Genomic DNA, 19,864 nt, shown 5'->3' with positions numbered 1-19,864 from the left:
CACACAACACAGCACCTAGATATGGATCAGGGCCCAAGAGATAGAACACATGTGCACATGTATCCATAAATTAGGGGAAAATATACACCTTAAAGCAAAAGTGCACAATAGTCTGCAGGGGCCCATTAAGTGCAACAAGCAAGTAGAAAGACCTAAAAAGGACACCATAAAGTACTTAAATAGTTTCTACTTAGACCCAGACACCCTTCTCACCTACTTCCTATTTCACTTCCCTCAATCACTCCAAGGCTAATAACCTTGTCAGACAAAGTAAGGACTACAAAAGCTGGATAAGGGCAAGAGACCGGCATACTTTAATGATGGCTCTTCACCAGGTCACTTCATCTCCCAGAGTCCTAGCAGGGAATCCTGGGATTCCCACACAGACATGATGGGCCTAGACCTCTAACAGATCCCTCTCTCTACTGTCACTGGTCATCTCCATCAGCACCAACATAATGTACCCCTTTGTTCTTTTGTTGGCCCCTACAGGACCTTGCCCTCAATGTAGATCAACAATGGTAGGGACTGTTCCATTCTTTGAAGGGAGATTGGGCCAAAATACTCTACCACTTGAGAAAGATGGGTCTGGCAATGAGTGCAGCCTAGACTGTACCTAGCTATGGCCACAGAATTCAAACTCAGACCTACAGGGATGCAGAGGTTACACAGGCTCCTGTGCTGTTTATGGGCCTGAGGTCAAATTGATGGGGTTTATTATTAACAATATTTACATATTTTCCCCAAATCTGGGGGCTACTCTTTTTCTCTGATCCAGCTTTCTAGTCCTTTTTCCAAATCTGACACCATCTCCCCAGGCAATACCTTTGGTCAACCTGCATATTAGCTGTCAAGCTCAGGCAAAAATTATTAAAGTCATGGGCCCCTTGCAATATATCTAAAATAGACCTACTAGCTTTTTCCCAAACGGAGACCCCAAATCTCATGAGCTATATTCTTGCCTTTAGGTTCCTGATTATTAAACAATTTGTTCTGCCCTTTTTTTTTTTTAAGATTTTATTTATTTATTCATGAAGAAGATAGGAGAAGAGAGAGAAAGAACTAGACATCATTCTGGTAAATGTGCTGCTGGGGATCAAACTCATGACCTCATGCTCAGAGTTGAAGGCTTTATCCACTGTACTACCTCCCAGACCATAACAATTTGTTCTGCTTTATAGCTTAACGCTTTTTCAGCCACCAAGTTGCAGATGCTACCATGGCACCAACCTGACTTTCTTGGGCAGATGACCTCACCAATGTGTCCTGGAACCCCACCTCTCCACAGCCCTGCCCCACTAGGGAAAGAGAGAGACAGGCTGGGAATATGGATTGACCTGTCAATGCCCATGTTCAGTGGGGAAGCAATTACAGAAGCCAGACCTTCCACCTTCTGCACCTCATAATGATCCTGGGTCCATACTCCCAGAAGGATAAACAATAGGAAAGCTTTCAAGGGATGGGATGGGATATGGAACTCTTGTAGTAGGAATTGTACCCCTCTTATCCTATGGTCTTGCCAATATTTTTAATTTAATTTACTTTTTAATAAGTTCTATTATTATTGTTATTATTACTATTATTATTTTGCCTCCAGGATTATCACTAAGGCTCAGTGCCTGCACTGCAAATCCACTGCACCAGGAGGCCATTTTCTCCATTTTGATGTTTTCATTGTTGTTGTTATTGCTGTTGGATACAATAGATAAAAACTGAGAGGGGAGGGGAAGACAGAGGGGGACTGAAAGCAGGTCTGCAGACCTGCTTCACTGCCTGTGAAGTGACCCCCCCCCCCCCCCCGCAGGTGGGGAACTGGGGGCTCGAATTGAGATCCTTATGTCGGTCCTTGTGCTTCCTACCATGTGCGCTTAACCTGGTGTGGTACTGCCAGGACCCCTATTTTTTATTTTATTAAAAAAAAAAAAAAGAGGGAGTTGGGCGGTAGGTAGTGAGTGCAGTGGATTAAGCATAGGTGGTACAAGTGCAAGGACCAGCATAAGGATCCTGATTCAAGTCCCCAGCTCCCCACCTGCAGGGGAGTCGCTTCACAGGTGGTGAAGCAGGTCTGCAGGTATCTGTCTTTCTCTCCCTGTTTTCCCCTCCTTTCTCCATTTCTCTCTGTCCTATCCAACAATGACTGACGACAACATCAATAACAACAACTACAACAATGATAAAAATAAAGATGCACACACAGGTAGATATATATACACTTAGGTTAGCACTGGGGCTTGGTGTCTCCACAGTGAATCTACTGCTCCTGGCAGTATTTTTCGTGAAGCTTCTTATTTGCAGGTGGGAGTTGGGGGTTGAAGCCAGGTCCTTGAGCATGGTAATGGGTGCATACTACAAGGTGTGGTACAGCTTCTCTAAAATTTTAAGTTAGAGGCAGAGAGAGAGTGTGAGCATAGAACTAAAATTTTCTTTAATATGTGTGTGTGTGCGGAAGCCAGGCTTGAACCTGGATCTGAGTACATGGCAAAGCAGTATATGATCTAAGTTAGCTATTTCACCAATCCTCTAAAATAAGATAATATGCTACATTCATACACTAGAATGAACACAGGCATTGGACTTACATGCCTGACGCTCCTAGCACTGCATGTGCCAGAGTAAAGTTTTGGCTATTCTCTTTCTTTCTTGCCTGAAGCACCAAAGATCCCAGGCTCAATTCCCAGCACTACCATTTGCCAGAGCTGAACTCTGGTTAAAAAAAAAAGAGAGAGAGAAAGAAAATAAGAAAGAAATGTTCAAGGCTCCAGTCCTCACCTGCAAGGGGCAAGCTTCATTAGTGGTAAAACAGTCTATACATATCTCTCTCAATTTCTCTGTCTCCATCCAAAATAAATAAAATACGTAAATAAAATATATTAGTTATTTATTTGTTTATCATTGGACAGAGGCAGACAGAAATTGAGAGGGCAGAGGGAGAGAGAGAGACAAAGAGACACCTCTAGACCTGCTTTGCCACTTGTGAAGCTTTCCCCCTGCAGGCAAAGACCTGGGTCCTTGTGCACTGTAGTGTGTGCACTTACTCAGGAGTCACCACCTGGCCCCTTACATAAAATATATATTTTTTTAAATAAAAAGATACAGTAGGAGGCCGGGCAGTAGCGCAGCGGGTTAAGTGCACATGACGCGAAGCTCAAGGACTAGTATAAGGATCCCTGTTTGAGCCCGACTCACCACCTGCAGGGGTTCGCTTCACAAGTGGTGAAGCAGGTCTCCAGGTGTCTACCCTTCCCTCCCTCCTCTAGATTTCTTTCTGTCCTACCCAACAACAGCAGCAGCAACAACAATAACAATAGTAACAACAAGGGCAACCAAAAAATGGGAAAAATAGCCTCCAGGAGCAGTGGATTTGTAGTGCGGGCACTGAGCCCCAGCGATAACCCTGGAGGGAGGGGAAAAAAAAAATAGTGGTCCTGGAGGTGGCACAGTGGATAAAACTTTGGATTCTCAAGTATGAGGTCCTGAGCTCAACCGCCAGCAGCACATGTACTAGAGTGATGTTTGATTCATTCTCCTATCTTTCTTATCAATAAATAGATAAAATCTTTAAAAAAATAAATAAAAGTAAGTACATCTGTTTATTTAATTTACTGGGCATAGGTGATAAGATAGTAGATAAAGTAGACTTTCAAGCATGGTATCTACATACCAGAGTGATTCTCTGATTCTTCCTCTCTCATTAATAAATAAAATAGATCCTTAAAACAAGATTCATTTTACTTATTACATTATGAAGAGAAAGAGAGAGAGACTAGATCACCACTCTGGCACATGTAGTACCTGGGACTGAAATGGGAATATCAGGCATGCAAGGCTGATTCCCTAACAGTTGAGCTCATTTAAAAGCAAAACAAAAACAGATGTTCTGTAATAACAACCTTGTAAACCATTTCCACAATAATGTGACAAAGAAACGAAATACAGCAAAATGTTTATGCAGAAGACTGTCATGCTTGAGGATCTGAGGTCCCAGGTTCAATCCCCAGCACTCTCATATGCCAGAGATGAGCAGTACTCTGATGCCCACTGGCCCCCAAACAAAAGTCAAGAATATTACTCAGTGTCAGACCACATACTTCACCTGGATTGAGACCTGGGTTCAGTCTCCCACACATACACACCAAAATGTGTGTGTGTGTGTGTGTGTGTGTGTGTGTGTGTGAAGACATACTAACCTTAGAGAGCATCTGGAAAGACATACATCAAGGTGCTAATAGTTACCAGCAGAGGAGGGTTAGAGAATGGCATGTGGGGAGAAGGCTGTATAGTACTCTGGTAGGTAGGGGAGGCAGGACATTAGTCAGATTGCCCCACTTCAATCATAGGTCTCTGACTTTTTGTCTGTATGAGCTTTAATGTATTATTCAACCTCTTTGCCTTAAGTTTTTTCTTTTATAAAACTGGCTTGATAATGGCTTCTATCTCACAGTTGAGATATCTCACAGTTGAGAGGGTGCAATGAGTATGTGAACTGGTACTTGGTTCTGTGCTATAATTACATATCACTTAATTAAAAGAAATCAAGCAAATTACTACACTACAGTTTTCAATAAAGCAGAAATAATAAATCTTCTTAAATTTGACTACTAGTCTGCTTTTTTTTTCCTTTTTTTCCTCCAGCATTATTGCTGGGGCTCAGTGCCTGCACCATGAATTCACTGCTCCTGGAGGCAATTTTTTCCCCCCATTTTTGTTGTTGTTGGACAGGACAGGGAAAAATTCAGAGAGGAAGAAGAGACAGAGAAGGGGGGGAGAAAGACAGACACCTGTAGACCTGCTTCACCACCTGTGAAGTGACCTCCCTGTAGGTGGGGAGCCAGGGGCTCGAATCTGGTTCCTTGCACTGGTCTTTGCACTTCATACTATGTGTACCACTGCCAGCCCTCTAGTAGCCTGCTTTTCAAACCTTTTTTATTTATATGAGAGAGAAGCTAAAACATGAGTGCTGGGGATTGAACACAGAAATGTAGTCATGTAAATCCAATGGCCCACTAATTGAGCCATCTCATCAGTAACTAACAGTCTGTTCTAATCTAATTTAGATTTTAATCTATTACTACATATATCAATGGATCTCCACTGGAAAATCACTATGAGCAGTTACTTTACAAATGTGATAGTGTGGCCCAGGAGGTGGAGCAGTGGATAAAGCATTGAACTCTCACGTATGAGGTCCCCAGTTCAATGCCTGGCAGCACATGTACCAGAGTGAGGTCTGATTCTTTCCCTCTCTCCTCCTATCTTTCTCATTAATAAAATATTTTAAAAAATAGTTAGATGTCTGTGGCCTGAGAGGTGATACAGTGAACGATTATAAGCACTGGACTCTCAAGCATGAGGTCCCATGTTCAAGCCCCAATATCACCTATGCCAGAGTGATGCTCCAGTTCTCTCTCTTCTCCTGTTAGTAAATAAATTAAACTTTTATAATATAGCTTCATTTCAGAAAAATGTTTCTAGATAGTAGTCTGCAAACACAGAACCAAACTATGCCTGCCTATTTTATCGGGTACATATCTTGTGCTTACCTGTTCCAGGAGGTCCCTGAATAATAGCCAGTTCTCTTGTGAGAGCAAACTGCAAGGCTTCCATCTGGGAGTCATCCAGTTTTAAGGCTTCCTTTGAGGGCCACTGGCTGGGGTCTAAGACATTAACTCTGGAACGTCTTAAGCTATCTGCATTCCTCAGAAATTCTCCAGTGGCTGTGGGATTCTTTATTAAGGGAGTGAAATCATATCCGCCTCCCATTAGCAAGTACTGTGGCTCCTTCACATAAGAGTCACACTCTACAATATTCCTCTGAAACGGGACATCTTCCTCCTGGACCTCTTGGAGTCCTTCTAGGACATGTCGGTAGGCCTCAAAGTATGCGGTTGTTTCCACCATGAGGAAAGAGTCAGAGGGTTGGACATCTGCTAGCAGCTGTTGACTCTGCTCATTGAAACAGAGTTGGACAATTCCTCGGCATAGGTCTTCCTGCTCCCGGTTAGACACAGTGGCAAAAAGGAATGTCTCAAAATTGTCCCTTGACATGCATACCAAGGAGCCATAGAGCAGTCGCTTGGAATTCTGCCAGCGAACGTACTTCAGTGGTTTTGTGTCAAACTGTACCTTGTAGACAATGCCTGAAGATGAACACATGGGTGTGATAATCCTGGTGTCAAAATAAATTCGGATATCATCAAACTTTCTCTTCCTCAGACCTTGGTCTTCAAAACTTTGGAGAAGTTCCAGAATGCCTTCTCGCAGGGGTCTGACAAAATCTTCTCGCAGGAGTCGGAAGTGGGTATCTAAATAGATAGCAGTGCTGTCATATTTTCCAGAAATGATGTTGGGTCGAAGGAATGGTCGCTCATCCAAATGCACTTCATTGTAAGTAGGATAAATGGGCATGGTCCTGTAGCTTTCAACGTGGTCCTCTGTCTCAGGCTGTACTAGAGTATAGGTATCAATTCTCAAAGTGCCCTCTCGCCTCTTTTGCTGCAGATGTTCAATGATAGTCTGCACTTTTTCCAGGTTCTTCTCTGTTTCCTCTTTTATGTTAACACCAGAGGCTCTCAAAGCATTAAGAGAAGTTGGCAGGAGGGAAATGAGCATGGAAGTCTCCTGAACAGAGCTAGCGGGAAAGACGCTCACAAGATCCTGGAGAAGGGAGATGATGTTGCTAATGTGCTCTGGATACTGGTTTCGAATTTCGGGGTTGGGTTCAGTAATCATTCCTACTACATATGCTGGCAGACAGACTTTGAGAAACTTAGAGTTTTTCAGTAAGTCCAGGACATGGAGAACACTCTGGCGGTCCATTTTGGAACTGCAAGCCTTCCGAAGAACCTGGCAAATAAGCTCCAGGAAGTTAGAGTTCATGAAAGTATGAGACAGGAGCTCCTTCAGCCCTGCACTTGTGGCAAGTGTGATGACCACCTCAGAAGGATCTTTCTGTAAAAGACTTTCTAGGAACTTGTAGCCCAGTTTTTTCACCTGCTGTTGCTGTTCTATCGGTTTCTGGTGGGGTGTGCGCCACTGCTGAAAGTTTTCCTTGGACCATGGTGGTCTACGGTTCCTTCCCTCCTGGTTGCCATTTCTTCGCCTGGTGTCATTGTCCTGACCATGTCTTTGGCCTCTCGGTTCATCATTGGTGTGACCTTCATGGTTCCTCCTTTCTTGATGTGGGTTTCTGCCCATGGCTGCAAATCTGTCCTCCCTTTGCCTACAAGGAATAGGATGGTAGTTGGCCCTAGGATGCCTTCCAGGCTGGTTGGCTCCTCCTCTGAGGGCATTAGCTGGTGGATTATTGACTTGATTTTGAGCTCTAGGTGGTAATTCTCCTTCCTCAGGCCCTAAAAGCAGTAGGTTACAGGGTAAGCACAAAAATCATGGTATAAGGAAATCCAAAAGGACAGTAATAATAGTGTTTTCATTTTCCAAAACAACTAGAAGCTTAGGCTTTATTTGGAGAGAAAAACAATTTCCTATCAAGTTACATAGTAAATGTAAGAGGGATTTTCATGACTGATTATTATATATATAATGAAAATTATCATTTTTTTTAAAAAAAGAAGGTGCAAAGGGAAAGGGAATTAAACTTTTGTTGAATATCTAATACATGTTAGGGTCAGGTGGTGGTGCACCTGGTTGAACGCACATAGTACAATGTGCAAGGACCTGGGTTCGAGTCCCCAGTCCCTACCTGCAGGGGGGAAGATTTTTGAGTGGTGAAGTAGTGCTACAGGTGTCTCTGTCTATCACCCCCTTCTCTCTTGATTTCTGGCTATTTTATCCAGTAAATACAGATAATAATAAAAAGATGTCTAATACATGCTAGAGAACACATATAAGCAGTACCTCTTTCAATCCTTGATAAATTGTGATTATCTCAGAGGGTCATAAAGATCAGTCAGCTATTTCTATAAGTATCTTGCAAGTACCAAGCAAATCAGAACATGCACTTTAGAGTGAAACAGACCTGATTCAAATCTTGGTCTAGGTACTTTGTTACCGTACAATTGGTACCGTCTTGGTATCTGGGTTTTTATAAAGGTCAAATGTTTCTATTTAGTACAGTACAAGACATATACAAAACCTACAGTAAAAGTTAATTATTACTTGCAGCACTAGTAATAATTTTCTTCCTTTCTTTTTTCTCCCAGATTATAGCTCAGCTCTGCCTTACGATGGTGGTGGGGGTGGTTTCTGAACTTGGGACTTTGGAATTTCAGGCATGAAAGTGTCTCTGTGTAACTATTATGCTATCATGCCCTGTCCACTAGTAATGATATTCTACTAGGAATAACCTATTGATTCTTTTTAAAAAAATATTTATTTATTTATTCCCTTTTGTTGCCCTTGTTTTATTGTTGTAGTTATTATTGTTGTTGTTGATGTTGTCATTGTTGGACAGGACAGAGAGAAATGTAGAGAGGAGGGGTAGACAGAGAGGGGGAGAGAAAGATAGACACCTGCAGACTTACTTTACCACCTGTGAAGCAACTCCCCTGCATGTGGGGAGCCAGGCTTGAACCAGGATCCTTAGGCCAGTCCTTGCGCTTTGTACCACATGCGCTTAACCCGCTGTGCTACTGCCCGACTCCCTACCTATTGATTTTTACAGTCCTTGGTTCTGCTATAAAACAGTAATGTTATTATGACAGAGGCATCAATTAGGATAAAACCTTTTAGGGCTTTATCTTCTTGAACTTTCCCCTGCACTAGCAAATGTAAAATGGAGTATAAAAGGCAAAGGGGAAGGTCAGATTCCCTTTGTCAAGAGAGTTGGCTGGAAACTGAAAAATGAAACTCAAACTTTTGTTTCAGGAAATTGGAAAATGAAACTCAAGTTTTGTTTTAGGAAATTAGAAAATGGAACTTTAATTCTGTAGCACAAGTTAACTGACATAGTATTATTTTTATTATCTGGTACCAAGTTAAGATATTGGGGGGGGGGAAGAAAATGATGTTAGTATGCATAGAAAAACTAAAATCACACTATGGATAAAATAAATTTGTATTCCTGGAACCAGAAAAGACCTAGAATTGCCAAAAAAAACTCTTGAAAAGAAAGAATATAACTGGAGGCATCACACTCCCAGATCTCAAATTGTATTATAGGGCCATTGTAATAAAAACTGCTTGGTAATGGAACATGAATAGACACACTGACCAGTGGAATAAAACTGAGAGCCCAGAAGTAAGCCCCTCTATTACTTAAGGAAATCTAATCTTTGACAAATGTGTCCAGAATATTATATGGAGAAAGGGGAGTCTCTTCAACAAATGGTGTTGGCAAAAATGGGTTGAAACATGCAGAAGAATGAAACTGAACCACTATATTTCACCAAACACAAAAGTAAATTCCAAGTGGATCAAGGACTTGGATTTTAGACCAGAAACTATCAGATACTTAGAGGAAAATACTGGCACAACTCTTTTCCGCATAAATTTTAAAGACATCTTCATTGAAATGAATCCAATTACAAAGAAGACTAAGGCAAGAATAAACCTATGGCCCCACCTGCAGGGGAGTCGCTTCACAGGTGATGAAGCAGGTCTGCAGGTGTCTTTCTCTCCCTCTCTCTGTCTTGCCCTCCCCTCCTCTACTTCTTTCTGTCCTATCCAACAATGACAACATCAATAACAACAACAATAACTACAACAGTACAACAAGGGCAACAAAAGGGAATAAACAAAGAATAAACCTATGGGACTACGTCAAATTAAAAAGCTTCTGCACAGCAAAAGAAACCACTACCCAAACCAAGAGACCCCTCACAGAATGGGAGAAGATCTTTACATGCTATACATCAGACAAGAGGCTAATAACCAAAATATATAAAGAGCTTGCCAAACTCAACAGGAAAACAAATAACACCATCTAACAATGGGGAGAGGACATGGACAGAATATTTGCCAAAGAAGAGATCCAAAAGGCCAAGAAACACATGAAAAAATGTTCCAAGTCATTGATTATTGATAAAAATGCAAATAAAGACAATATATATGATATATAAACTTCATCCTTGTGAGTTCAATGTTTTATCCACCTCCTGGGGCCTTCAAATTTTATTATCTTTTTTTCCAAATAGAAAGACAAATGTAATGGTCTGGGAGATGGTGCAGTGGATAAAACATTGGACTGTCAAGCATGAGTTCAATCCCGAGCAGCACATGTACCAGAGTAATGTCTGGTTCTTTGTCTCTCCTATCTTTCTTTTTTCTTTTCTTTTCTTTTCTAAAGATTTGATTTATTTATTCATGAGAAATGACAAGAGAGAAAGAACCAGACATCACTCTGGTACATGTGCTGCCAGGGATTGAACCTGGGATCTCATAACTGAGAGTCCAATACTCTATCCAGTGCACCTCCTCCTGGACCACTCCTATCTTTCTCATTAATTAAAAAAAAAATAAAAAAGAAAGAAAGAAAGAGAAAAGAAAGGAAAGGAAAGAGAAAAGACATCACAGCACCGAACTTTTCCACAGGGCCATGGGAGCTGAGTACTCGTATCTATGCCATATACCTGGCAAAGCAGGTACTTTCCCAAGTGAGCTATTTCATTGCTTTTGGAACTAGAATTTACTGATTTAGAATCTAGACACACAGTTTAACTAGTCATGTGCATCGTAAATTGTGACTAGTATTTATTAAGATGTGTAAACAAATTAATGGAATTTTAAAATACAAGTGCTATTAGGTACGCCACCACTTGGCCCCAAAACACATTTTATTACATATAAAATCTGTTTTCAAATGTGAGAAAAGGAAAGAATCACTCTAGTTCATGTGGCATTAAGGATGGTGCTGGGAACATCAAGCATGCAAGTCTGATCTGCCAGTTGAGCATTTCCTCAGTGACAGTATACTTGATTTATTTATTTATTTTTGTTGCCCTTGTGTTTTACTGTTGTTGTAGTTATTGTTGTTGTTATTGATGTCATTGTTAGATAAGACAGAGAGAAATGGAGAAAGAGGGAAAGATACCTACAGACCACGTGCGCTTAACCCGCTGCGCTACCACCCGACAGTATAAATTTTTAAAATTATTTATTCCCTTTTGTTGTCCTTGTTGCTATTACTGTTGGTCTTGATGTTGTCGTTGTTAGATAGGACAGAGAGAAATGAAGAGAGATGGGGAAGACAGAAAGGGGGAGAGAAAGACACCTGCAGACCTGCTTCACCGCTTGTGAAGCGACTCCCCTGCAAGTGGGGAGCCAGGGGCTCAAACTGGGAACCTTAACACCGGTCCTTGCACTTTGCGCCACCTGTGCTTAACCCACTGTGCTACCACCTGACTCCCGACAGTATTTTTTTTGCTTCCTACCAGAACACTGCTTAGCTCTAGTTTATGGTGGTGTGGGAGACTGAACCTGGGACTTTGGACCCGCAGCCATGATAGTCTCTGCATAACCATTATGCTATTTACCCCCTTATAGTATAAATTCTTAAAATGTGTTTTCACCTGTTCCTCTTTTACTTTTTAAAGAATGTTACAAGAAAATTAAATTATTTGGTTTACATTAAGAGTCCATTAACAGTGCTGCTCTAAACCTGAGAGTTATTTCCATTTCAAACACCTCCTCAATATCTGTGCTAGAGCGAAATATATCTTTTCACCAGCATTATTAGGGTAAAATGAGGGCTTTCTTTCTTTCTTTCTTTCTTTCTTGCCTCCAGGGTTATTGCTGGGGCAACTTCACTGCTCCTGGAGGCTATTTTTCCTCCTTTTATTGCCCTTGTTTTATTGTTGTTGTAGTTATTACTGTTGTTGTTATTCCTGTCGTTGTTGTTGGATAGGACAGAGAGAAATCGAGAGAGGAAGGGAAGACAGAAAGAGAGAGAGAAAGATAAGACACCTACACACCTGCTTTACCGCTTGTGAAGCGACTTCCCTGCTAGTGGGGAGCCGGGGGTTCCAACCTGGATCCTTACGCAGGTCCTTGCCTTTTGTGCCATGTGCACTTAACCTGTGGTGCTACCGCCAAACCCCCAGGGCTGTTTTTCAAAGGCATACAGGCTGCAGAAATGGTCTCACCTCCGTGGTTTGGATGGGGATTCCTGGGTCTGGCCTCTGGATATGGTCTTCTGTCCTCCATTTCTTGAGTCACTTGAATTCCTCTACATTCACGTTGTTTTCAGTTATCTGTAAATCTGCACAATTTAAGTTATTAGTGCCATTTGAAATAGCATCCGGCAGAACAAAATTTAGAATGGCAAAAAACTGATCCTTCTGCTCTATAAATTAATGACCTGTTAACTTAAACAGACTTTAAAAATGATTTCAAGTGTTCAATTCTGTGTCTGCCTAATTATGATATAAAACATTGATGATTTCGGGTGGGGGTAGATAGCATAATGGTTATGCAAACTTTGTCATGCCTGAAGCTCCGAAGTCCCAGGTTTAATCCCCTGCACCACCATAAGCCAGAGCTAAGCAATACTCTGGTTAATTTAAAAAAAAAAAAATTAGATGATTTCAAGAGATTGAATAACTCCTCCCCTTTATCCTTGTACTCGATTGGGATATAGACAGTGTCTCCAATTCCCACACAAAACTATTATTTAGTTTATGCCTTAAGTCAAGTTACTTAATCAATTGCTAAGCTTCATTTCCCTCCCTACATGGCAGACAAATGTTTCTAGGACAAACTTTTTTTTTTTTAATAGAGGCAGAGAGAGAGAGACAGACAGATACCAACCATAGCACCAAAGCTTCCTCTAAAGCGGTGGGTTAGGCTTGAACCAGGGTTACATATATTGCAAAGCAGTGTACTATAGAACTATATAAGTGAATTATTTTGCCAGTCCTCTTCTTTTTTTTTTTTTTGGGTAATACTAGAGATAAAACCAAAGGTCTCATATGTATTATCACTGAGTTACTTCTCTGGTCCAACATTTTTCTATTTTATTATTACTATTAACAATATATGTCCTTCTTGATAGAGAGTGAGAGATAGAGACACCTGCAGTACTGCTCCACTACTTGTAAAGCTTCTCCCAAGCAGCCTGAACCCTGATCCTTACTGCATGATAGTGTATGCAATATACCTAGTGAATACAGCTTGCCCTCCCCTCCCCTTTCTCATATTTTTAGAGTAAGAAAGATAGGTAGAAATAGTGATAGTACAAAGAATCACTATATCATCAATGGGATTTTCCTTGTTATTTCATTTTGTGACCTTGGAGACTCATGCATGAATCTCTTTACATAACCATTATGCTACTTCCCCTTGCCCTCCTTGTTATTTCCATACAATGCTGGGAATGGAGACTGAAACTCATGCACAACAGGTGTGTACTCTAACCACTGAGCCACTTTCCCAGCCCCTGTTAATTTGTTAATCCAAAAAAATCAATTACTTACCATCCCATTCAGCATTTGTCTTTTACATTACTCTTAGTTTATAAGGCTTATAGGACTCTAGAGTTTGGAAACAGTCAAACTGATTAAACCTCCTGATTTACTGAATCAAGAAATTACATGTTCCAACAAGCAGAGCGCTTAGCATTTACAGGGCTCTGTTTCCTAAAGATGAGCTAGAAACTGGACGTTCTTTCTTTTCCTCATTCTTCTCCCTTGATAATTTTCTTGACAATGGTCCTGCAAGAGGAAGTAGAAGAGAAAGCCCCTTTAATGGAACTTCGTAATTCAATTCATGTATGCCATGTGAATTGGGGCTAGGGAAAGAAAGTGACTCAGAGTTCTCAGCAAAGGGGTTTTCTGAGAGTGTCTCTCTGAGTTTTAAAATATTCATAGTTGGAAATTGTGAATAGATTTGGCATTATATGAAGTGTAGCTTTTATCCTCATCAGAAAAAGGAGCTCATTTCCTTCCTGTTGCTAATATTTTGGGTGAATCTCTTCCCTCATCTTATCAAATCCTGGCCTAATGGTGGAGGTTTAATAAGAGTTTTCTTTTCTCCTTAATTAAAAAAATATTTTTTTCAGAGGGGAAAATTCTTGCCCCCTCCTGTTAAATACTAAAATAGAAACTAAGAAATTTCAAGGGATTAAAAAAAAAAATGGCAGAAAAGCCACACGGGAAAGGGTGAACAGAGAGAACCAGGAAATGGTATGAGAAAAGCAGACTGATGTGGATTGCTTTGGGAATCAAGGCCTAAGGGGCAGGAAGAAGGAGAAGAAGAAAATTAGTGATGGTCAAACTGGTATACGGGTCAAATTAGAGGAGAATGGTAATTACCCAGAGAGGAGGGAAAGAGCCTGGAGCCAGAGGCCAGAGCTTCACAGGTGGGAGGTCTCCAGGGTGCTGAGAGGGACGGAAGTACTCTGGGGTCGGTCTCGCACAGCCAGGCCTGAGTGGGGGCACGAGGCAGGTGCCATTGCAAAGCTCAAGTGGGGAGACGGGAGAGTGGAGATGCGGGGGGCTCAACGAGAGAGGGTGAGGCTGACCTTATGGGAGGTGTGTGCGGGGGTTGTTTGCAGATGATGAAAGTGGAAGTAAGAGTCAGCCAGAGCACGGGGGTAGCAGATGGGGGCAGGAGGAGGTGATGAGAGCTGAGGACAGGTAGAAGGAGGGGGTGGAGAGAGCAGAGGCAAGGGGAGGAGGAGGCAAAGGAGAATCAGAAGCTGACCGGGGCCGGGGATGGAGGTGATGATGGGGGTGGGGAGAACTGGGCTAAGTGAAGGAGGCGCTGGGGCCCGGGGAGTTGAGGGGGGCGCTGAGGATGACTGAGGGGCAGGGTGCCGAGCTGGGAGGACAGGGAGCCGTGGAAGTGGCAGGGGGGCGACCGAGGCAAAGCAGCGAAGGTGAAAGACGACGCACTGAAGGGGTAGCTGCAGTTTTATTGTGGGCCAGCGGCGGCCGGCAGACGGGCCGCGCACCGCGGAGGTGACGATCGCGGGCTGCCGGGGAGGCTGATGGAGGGTCTGAGGGCGGCGAGAAGGGGCGAGGAGGCGGCCGCGGCGCCGCGCAGAGCGGATGGGGGTGCAGCGCCCAGGCCGAGGCGGGGGCGGGGGGACCGAGGCGGGGGAGGCGCCGGCGCGGGGGTCGTCGCGGAGAGACAGGTGCGGGGTCGGGGTCACTCACCCGCTCCGGCGCGTCCTCTCCCAGCCGCCGCCGGCTGGAGCTCAGGGTCTGGTCCCGGCAGGTCCTCTGCCCCGCCCGCCGCCGCCGCCGCCGCCGCCGCCGCCGCGCCCTTTCAGTTTCCCTTCCCCGCAGATACTGGGCGGCGCAAAGGGCCGGGCGGGCGGCCCAAAGCCGGAGGAGGAGGAAGGGAAGAAGGAGGGGGCTCGGGGATGGCGAGCGTGTGGGGGGTAGGGCCCCCGGCGGGGTCCCCCCGCCCTCAGGATAGGCAGGGGCGGGAGAACGGGCGGGTGTCGCTCAGCTTCCCTGGGCAGTGGTTTCGGGCCGGCGCAGCTGAGGAGAGGGGGCTGCCGAGGGCGGGTTAACTGCACCCAGGGCTGTCGCGGGGCTTAGTGGGTCCCAGAGGAAGGGGGAGCTTGTGGGAAGACTAGTGCGTGTGAAGCACGACATGGCGGCGAGACCTAGGAGCCCAGCGGCCCCTTAAGCACAGGGAAAGGGGAGGGGCTAGATTAGGCCTTGACAGCAAAAAAAAAAAAAAAAAATCGCCGCAGGCTGGGTGGCTCGAAGACTACATTTCCCAGAGGGTCCCGCGCGGCGTGGGCGGTAAGTGGAAACGTCTCCGTTTCAGTGCGCAGGCGCAAGCAGCGACTCTGCTTATATAAGGGAGGTCCTTAGCGCCTTTCTTTCTTTCACTTCTGCGGTTTTTGCTGTGCTTGTACTTCTACTCCGGAGGGTTTTGGTCTGCTCCCCCCAGCCTAGCTTGGTTCGGTGAGTGGCAAGCTTTTCTTTTTTCTTTTTTAAACTTTGTTCCATCTCATCTGCTCATGACTTTTCCACTTACGACTCCATGTGGATTTAGACCCATGTGAGAAAATAGGAAAAAAAAGTCCGAGCATGTTAATGGAACGTTTGGCCGGAGTAAATGATGACGTTACTTTTTTCCCCATCAGATCGATAATGATGATTTTCTTTGCGCATTTGCCAGTTTAGTTCTGATAACGCCGGCCTCAGGCTCCGGCCATTTTATTTGTCGACCGCGGGAAGATGGTGGTTAATGCTCTTTCCTCATCACCAGGTCAGCGAGATGGAAAGGAACAGGCCGGAGTCTGAGGAACAGGATTGCCGCTGGCTCTCCGAGCGAGCCTCGTGTAAATGTTTGCAGTTTTGGAACACCTGAGCTCTGGGGTAAGCATTGTCTTAGTCCTATTTAACAAAAAAAAGAGGTATAGCCCAGTAGTCTACAAAGTGAGGGAACCCCACATCGTTATGTTGGCACGTGCAACAATGAGAATTCAGAAGTCTTAAAAGATAGCTGCGGGTATAAGGCAGTACAGTACCGACTTTCCTTTCAGTGTGCTCATCTGTCGTGCACACGGCAATGCAGCACAGTGTCCGTGTGAACTACTTAGTTTGACCACGTAGCTTTTATACTGCCAGAGTGGTCCGAAGTTGGCCTTTAGTAAGAGATACAGAACTGTACGGGTGGATGCTATTTCTCTGAAAATGGCTGCACAGATCTTGCCTTGTAGGCAGGCTATGAAAGGCTCGATGCGGGCAGGGGTAGACCGCATAATGGTTATGTAAACAGATTCATGCCTGAGGTTCCAAAGTCCCAGGTTCAATCCCCTGCACCACCATATGGCAGAGCTGAGCAGTGGTCTGGTTAAAAAAAAATAATGCAGAATTGTAGCTAAAAGTAGGCCTTTTCATGGAGAGCTCCCTGTTGGCATATATGATGACTGAATCTTTTTTCCCCAACAGATCGACCATGTTGATCTACTTGCTCTTAAGCCAGTTTTTGTCTGATATGCCATCTTGACCAGCTCCTCTCTGCGTGTGCTGCCCATGTGCGTCTAGTGTTAAAAAGTTTATTCTTTGTTTTTTTTTCCCAGTTTAGGCTTATGGTCAGAAAACGTGGAGTGACTACAGAGTCACGTGGAGTGACTAGAGTTCGAAGAATTAGGTAAGTGATCAAAGTACCCATGTGCTGAGTAGGTAGTAGAATTGGACTAAAGAGCTGGACATTGCAACTGATGACTTAATTTTTTCCCCATCAGATCGACCCTGTTGATCTTACTAACATTAACCGTAAGCCAGTTTAGTCTGATGCAGTGGCTCCAGCAGTTCTAAAATGTTATGTTCACTGGGAGATTTTCGTTATTTACAGTTTTTTTTTAATACCTACAGATCAGAAGCCTGTGAACATCCGAAGGCACCTCACTCCTGTCATTGGTGAGAAGTTGCTTTTTGGGTGGGAATAGCAACAAGAGTAGAAGGCCTTTATCCTGATAATGTTTGAGGAACCACATGACCAACCCTGTGCTGGTTTTGAAAGATCAAAGAACCTTTGTAACTCATAAATAAATTTTGTAGAACCTTTTCTGTCTGGAGTGTGGTGAAATCTTTAAATTATAATCATTTGACATAATTAACAGGGGAACTAATTAGCAGTGTACCTCAGGGTCAAGGTCTCAGATACGGTACTTAGCTAGGCCCTTTAAATTGGTAGTGGATTAAAACAACTTCCAGGGAGTTGGTGCACATGGGTTAGGGTTCTGGCTCCCCACTAGCTGCGTGGATTTGAAAAATTCCAAGTTGTATGCATCATTGGCAACCTAGATAAGGCATGTAAACTAATGTAGAAGGTTCTGTATATTAGAGGCCAGAACAGCACCACTTGGAGGGAGGCTCTGGACTGGGGGTGGGGAGAGCTCCCTAGAAAATGCAGCTCCTGCACTGGTGAGGATTATCTTCACTGGGCCACCTCCCAATACACTGGAATAGAATTTACTTACTGGGATGGGGAGGGAGCCTTAATAGTTACACACAAAAAATGTGTGGGGCCAAATAATGCTAGTTATTCAAAGATTTGTCTGAGGTTCCAAAGTCCCAAGTTTATTTTTAAACCAGAGCACCGCTCAGCTCTGGCTTATGGTGTGGGGGGATTGAACCTGGGACTTTGGAGCCTCAGGCATGAGTCTTTACATAACCGCTATGCTATCTATGCTATCTACGCTCCGCCCAATAAAATGTTTTTAAAAAGCTAGAGGAGGGGGTAGGGCGGTGGTGCAGTGTGTTAAGCGCATGTGGCGCAAAGCCCCAGGGATGGGGTAAGGATCCCGGTTCGAGCCCCTGGCTCCCCACCTGCAGGGGAGTCTTCACAGGTGAAGCAGGTCTCTAGGTGTTTGTCTTTATCTCCCCTCTTTTTCTGTCCTAGCCAACAGTGACGAGATCAACAGCAATAATAACTACAACAATAAAATGGACGACAAAGTGGAATAGATATTTTTTAAGTTTTTTAAAAATCTTTTCTAATTTTTGCCACCAGGGTTATTGATGATGCTGGTACCAGTACTGTGAACCCACTGCTCCCTGCAACCATTTGTTTTTTTGACATCACTGCTCAATTGATCCTGGGATTGGAACCTCAGACATAAGGGCCACTTTTACATAACCATTAAATTATCAGTAGTATTTCTTTTAATATTCTCTTTGGTTGCCCTTGTAGTTATTCTTAGTGATGTAATTGTTGGATAAGACAGAGAAATGGAGAGGTGGGGAAGACAGAAGGGGAGAGAAAGACACCTGCAGATCTACTTCACAGCTTGTGAAACGATTCCCCTGCAGGTGGGGAGCCGGGGCTTGAACTGGGATCCTTATGCTGGTCCTTGCATTTTGCATGCGTGCGCTTAACCTGCTGCGCTACACCCGACTTCCCTAATTTTCTTTTTTAAAGATTTTATTCATGAGAAAGGAAAGAGAAAGCCAGACATCACTCTGGTACATGTGCTGCCAGGGATTGAACTCAGGACCTCATGCTTGACAGTCCGATGCTTTATTTACTGCACCACCTCCCGGACCACATATTGGTTTTTTTTTTTTTTTTAACTGCACTGATGAGCTCTGTTTTGTGGTGCTGGGGACTAAACCTGGGAATTCAGAGCCTTAGGCAAGAGAGTCTCTGCATAACCATTATGCTACCTACCCCTGCCCACCTTATTCTTAATCATGGCCACACAAGGTTGGGCCAGAGAAAAATTCCCTCCAGGTCTTGAAGCTCCTATGCCATGTCTGGAGGAGGCACTGTGTAAATATTCAGTCTGAGGCAGGAAGCCTCTGCCCTAGAACTAGAAAGTGGGAAGACTAAGAGCTCGGCAAAGCGCAATTTTCTAAGATTTTGCAGGCAGTGCTGGAGTAGACCAAAGCAGAGGAGCTCCCCCCAAACAGTTATTCTGGTCTGAAGCATGTGCTATCAACTAGACTCAAACCAGCAAATTTCCCTGTGATCCCTTCCTACTCTATCAAGCAGCCAGCCTTCACTTTGCTATGCTCCTTTGTTATGCTGGAGTGGATACTAGCAATATAGTCTGGGCTTCCCATTTTAGGAGGCCAAAGATCCTTAAAATGTTGACAACGGGGGGGGGGGGGAGTTTAAGCTGTTATGTGGAAAACTGACAAATGTTCCACATGTACAAAGTACTGTCTTTTACTGTCCACTGTAAGCTGTTGATCCCCCAATAAAGTCTCAAAATGTTGACACCCGATTTCAGTTTTATCAATGGTATGGGCTGAGCAGCATGTTTGGGCCTTCTGCTCTTTGAAACATGTCCCTTTCAGCACTGTCCTTGTTCTACACCAGATAAAACATGAGATGCAAGGTTGTCGCAAGGCAGAGAGACACCTGTAGCACTACACTGCTTGTGAACCTTTCTCCCTGCAGGTGGAAAGTTGGAGGTTGGACGTTCCACATGACAATGTGTGTGCTCCACTGGGTTTCCCACCACCTGGCCCCCCTAGTTAAGTTTGAATTTTAGCTA

At 43.9% G+C, this 19,864-nt stretch overlaps 1 protein-coding gene, 1 long non-coding RNA gene and 3 other non-coding genes across 8 annotated transcripts in view; 4 read left to right on the top strand and 1 right to left on the bottom strand.

Moving 5' to 3' along the window:
* Positions 1 to 15,562, bottom strand: part of ZNFX1 (zinc finger NFX1-type containing 1) — a 54,055-nt gene extending 38,493 nt beyond the window's left edge. Inside the window, exons 1-4 of one of the 4 annotated variants that reach the window (XM_060185623.1) lie at positions 15,051 to 15,562; positions 13,368 to 13,604; positions 12,039 to 12,154; positions 5,541 to 7,349 (exon numbers count right to left, since the gene is read on the bottom strand). In XM_060185623.1, coding sequence (XP_060041606.1) covers positions 5,541 to 7,349; positions 12,039 to 12,099 — 1,870 coding nt within the window. In that variant the 5' untranslated portion in view covers positions 12,100 to 12,154; positions 13,368 to 13,604; positions 15,051 to 15,562. Of the gene's footprint in view, positions 1 to 5,540; positions 7,350 to 12,038; positions 12,155 to 13,367; positions 13,605 to 14,204; positions 14,282 to 15,050 lie in introns of those variants that run through there. The other 3 variants (XM_060185632.1, XM_060185621.1, XM_060185636.1) reach the window with 3 other exon arrangements.
* Positions 15,563 to 15,671: 109 nt separating this feature from the next.
* Positions 15,672 to 17,426, top strand: LOC132536783 (uncharacterized). Its single transcript, XR_009548315.1, has 4 exons — positions 15,672 to 15,815; positions 16,123 to 16,232; positions 16,940 to 17,010; positions 17,235 to 17,426. It is a non-coding gene; the product is annotated as an uncharacterized LOC132536783 (long non-coding RNA).
* Positions 15,960 to 16,053, top strand: LOC132542966 (small nucleolar SNORD12/SNORD106). The gene has a single exon (XR_009553936.1). It is a non-coding gene; the product is annotated as a small nucleolar SNORD12/SNORD106 (small nucleolar RNA).
* LOC132542963 (small nucleolar SNORD12/SNORD106) lies at positions 16,770 to 16,862 on the top strand. The gene has a single exon (XR_009553932.1). It is a non-coding gene; the product is annotated as a small nucleolar SNORD12/SNORD106 (small nucleolar RNA).
* Positions 17,068 to 17,163, top strand: LOC132542967 (small nucleolar SNORD12/SNORD106). Its single transcript, XR_009553937.1, has one exon. It is a non-coding gene; the product is annotated as a small nucleolar SNORD12/SNORD106 (small nucleolar RNA).
* Positions 17,427 to 19,864: the final 2,438 nt, after the last annotated feature.

Source organism: Erinaceus europaeus, chromosome 1, assembly GCF_950295315.1.
Source record: "Erinaceus europaeus chromosome 1, mEriEur2.1, whole genome shotgun sequence".
NCBI classification, from domain to species: Eukaryota; Metazoa; Chordata; class Mammalia; order Eulipotyphla; family Erinaceidae; genus Erinaceus; species Erinaceus europaeus.
Note: the sequence above shows the minus strand (reverse complement) of the source record. Positions and strands in the feature narration are given on the sequence as shown.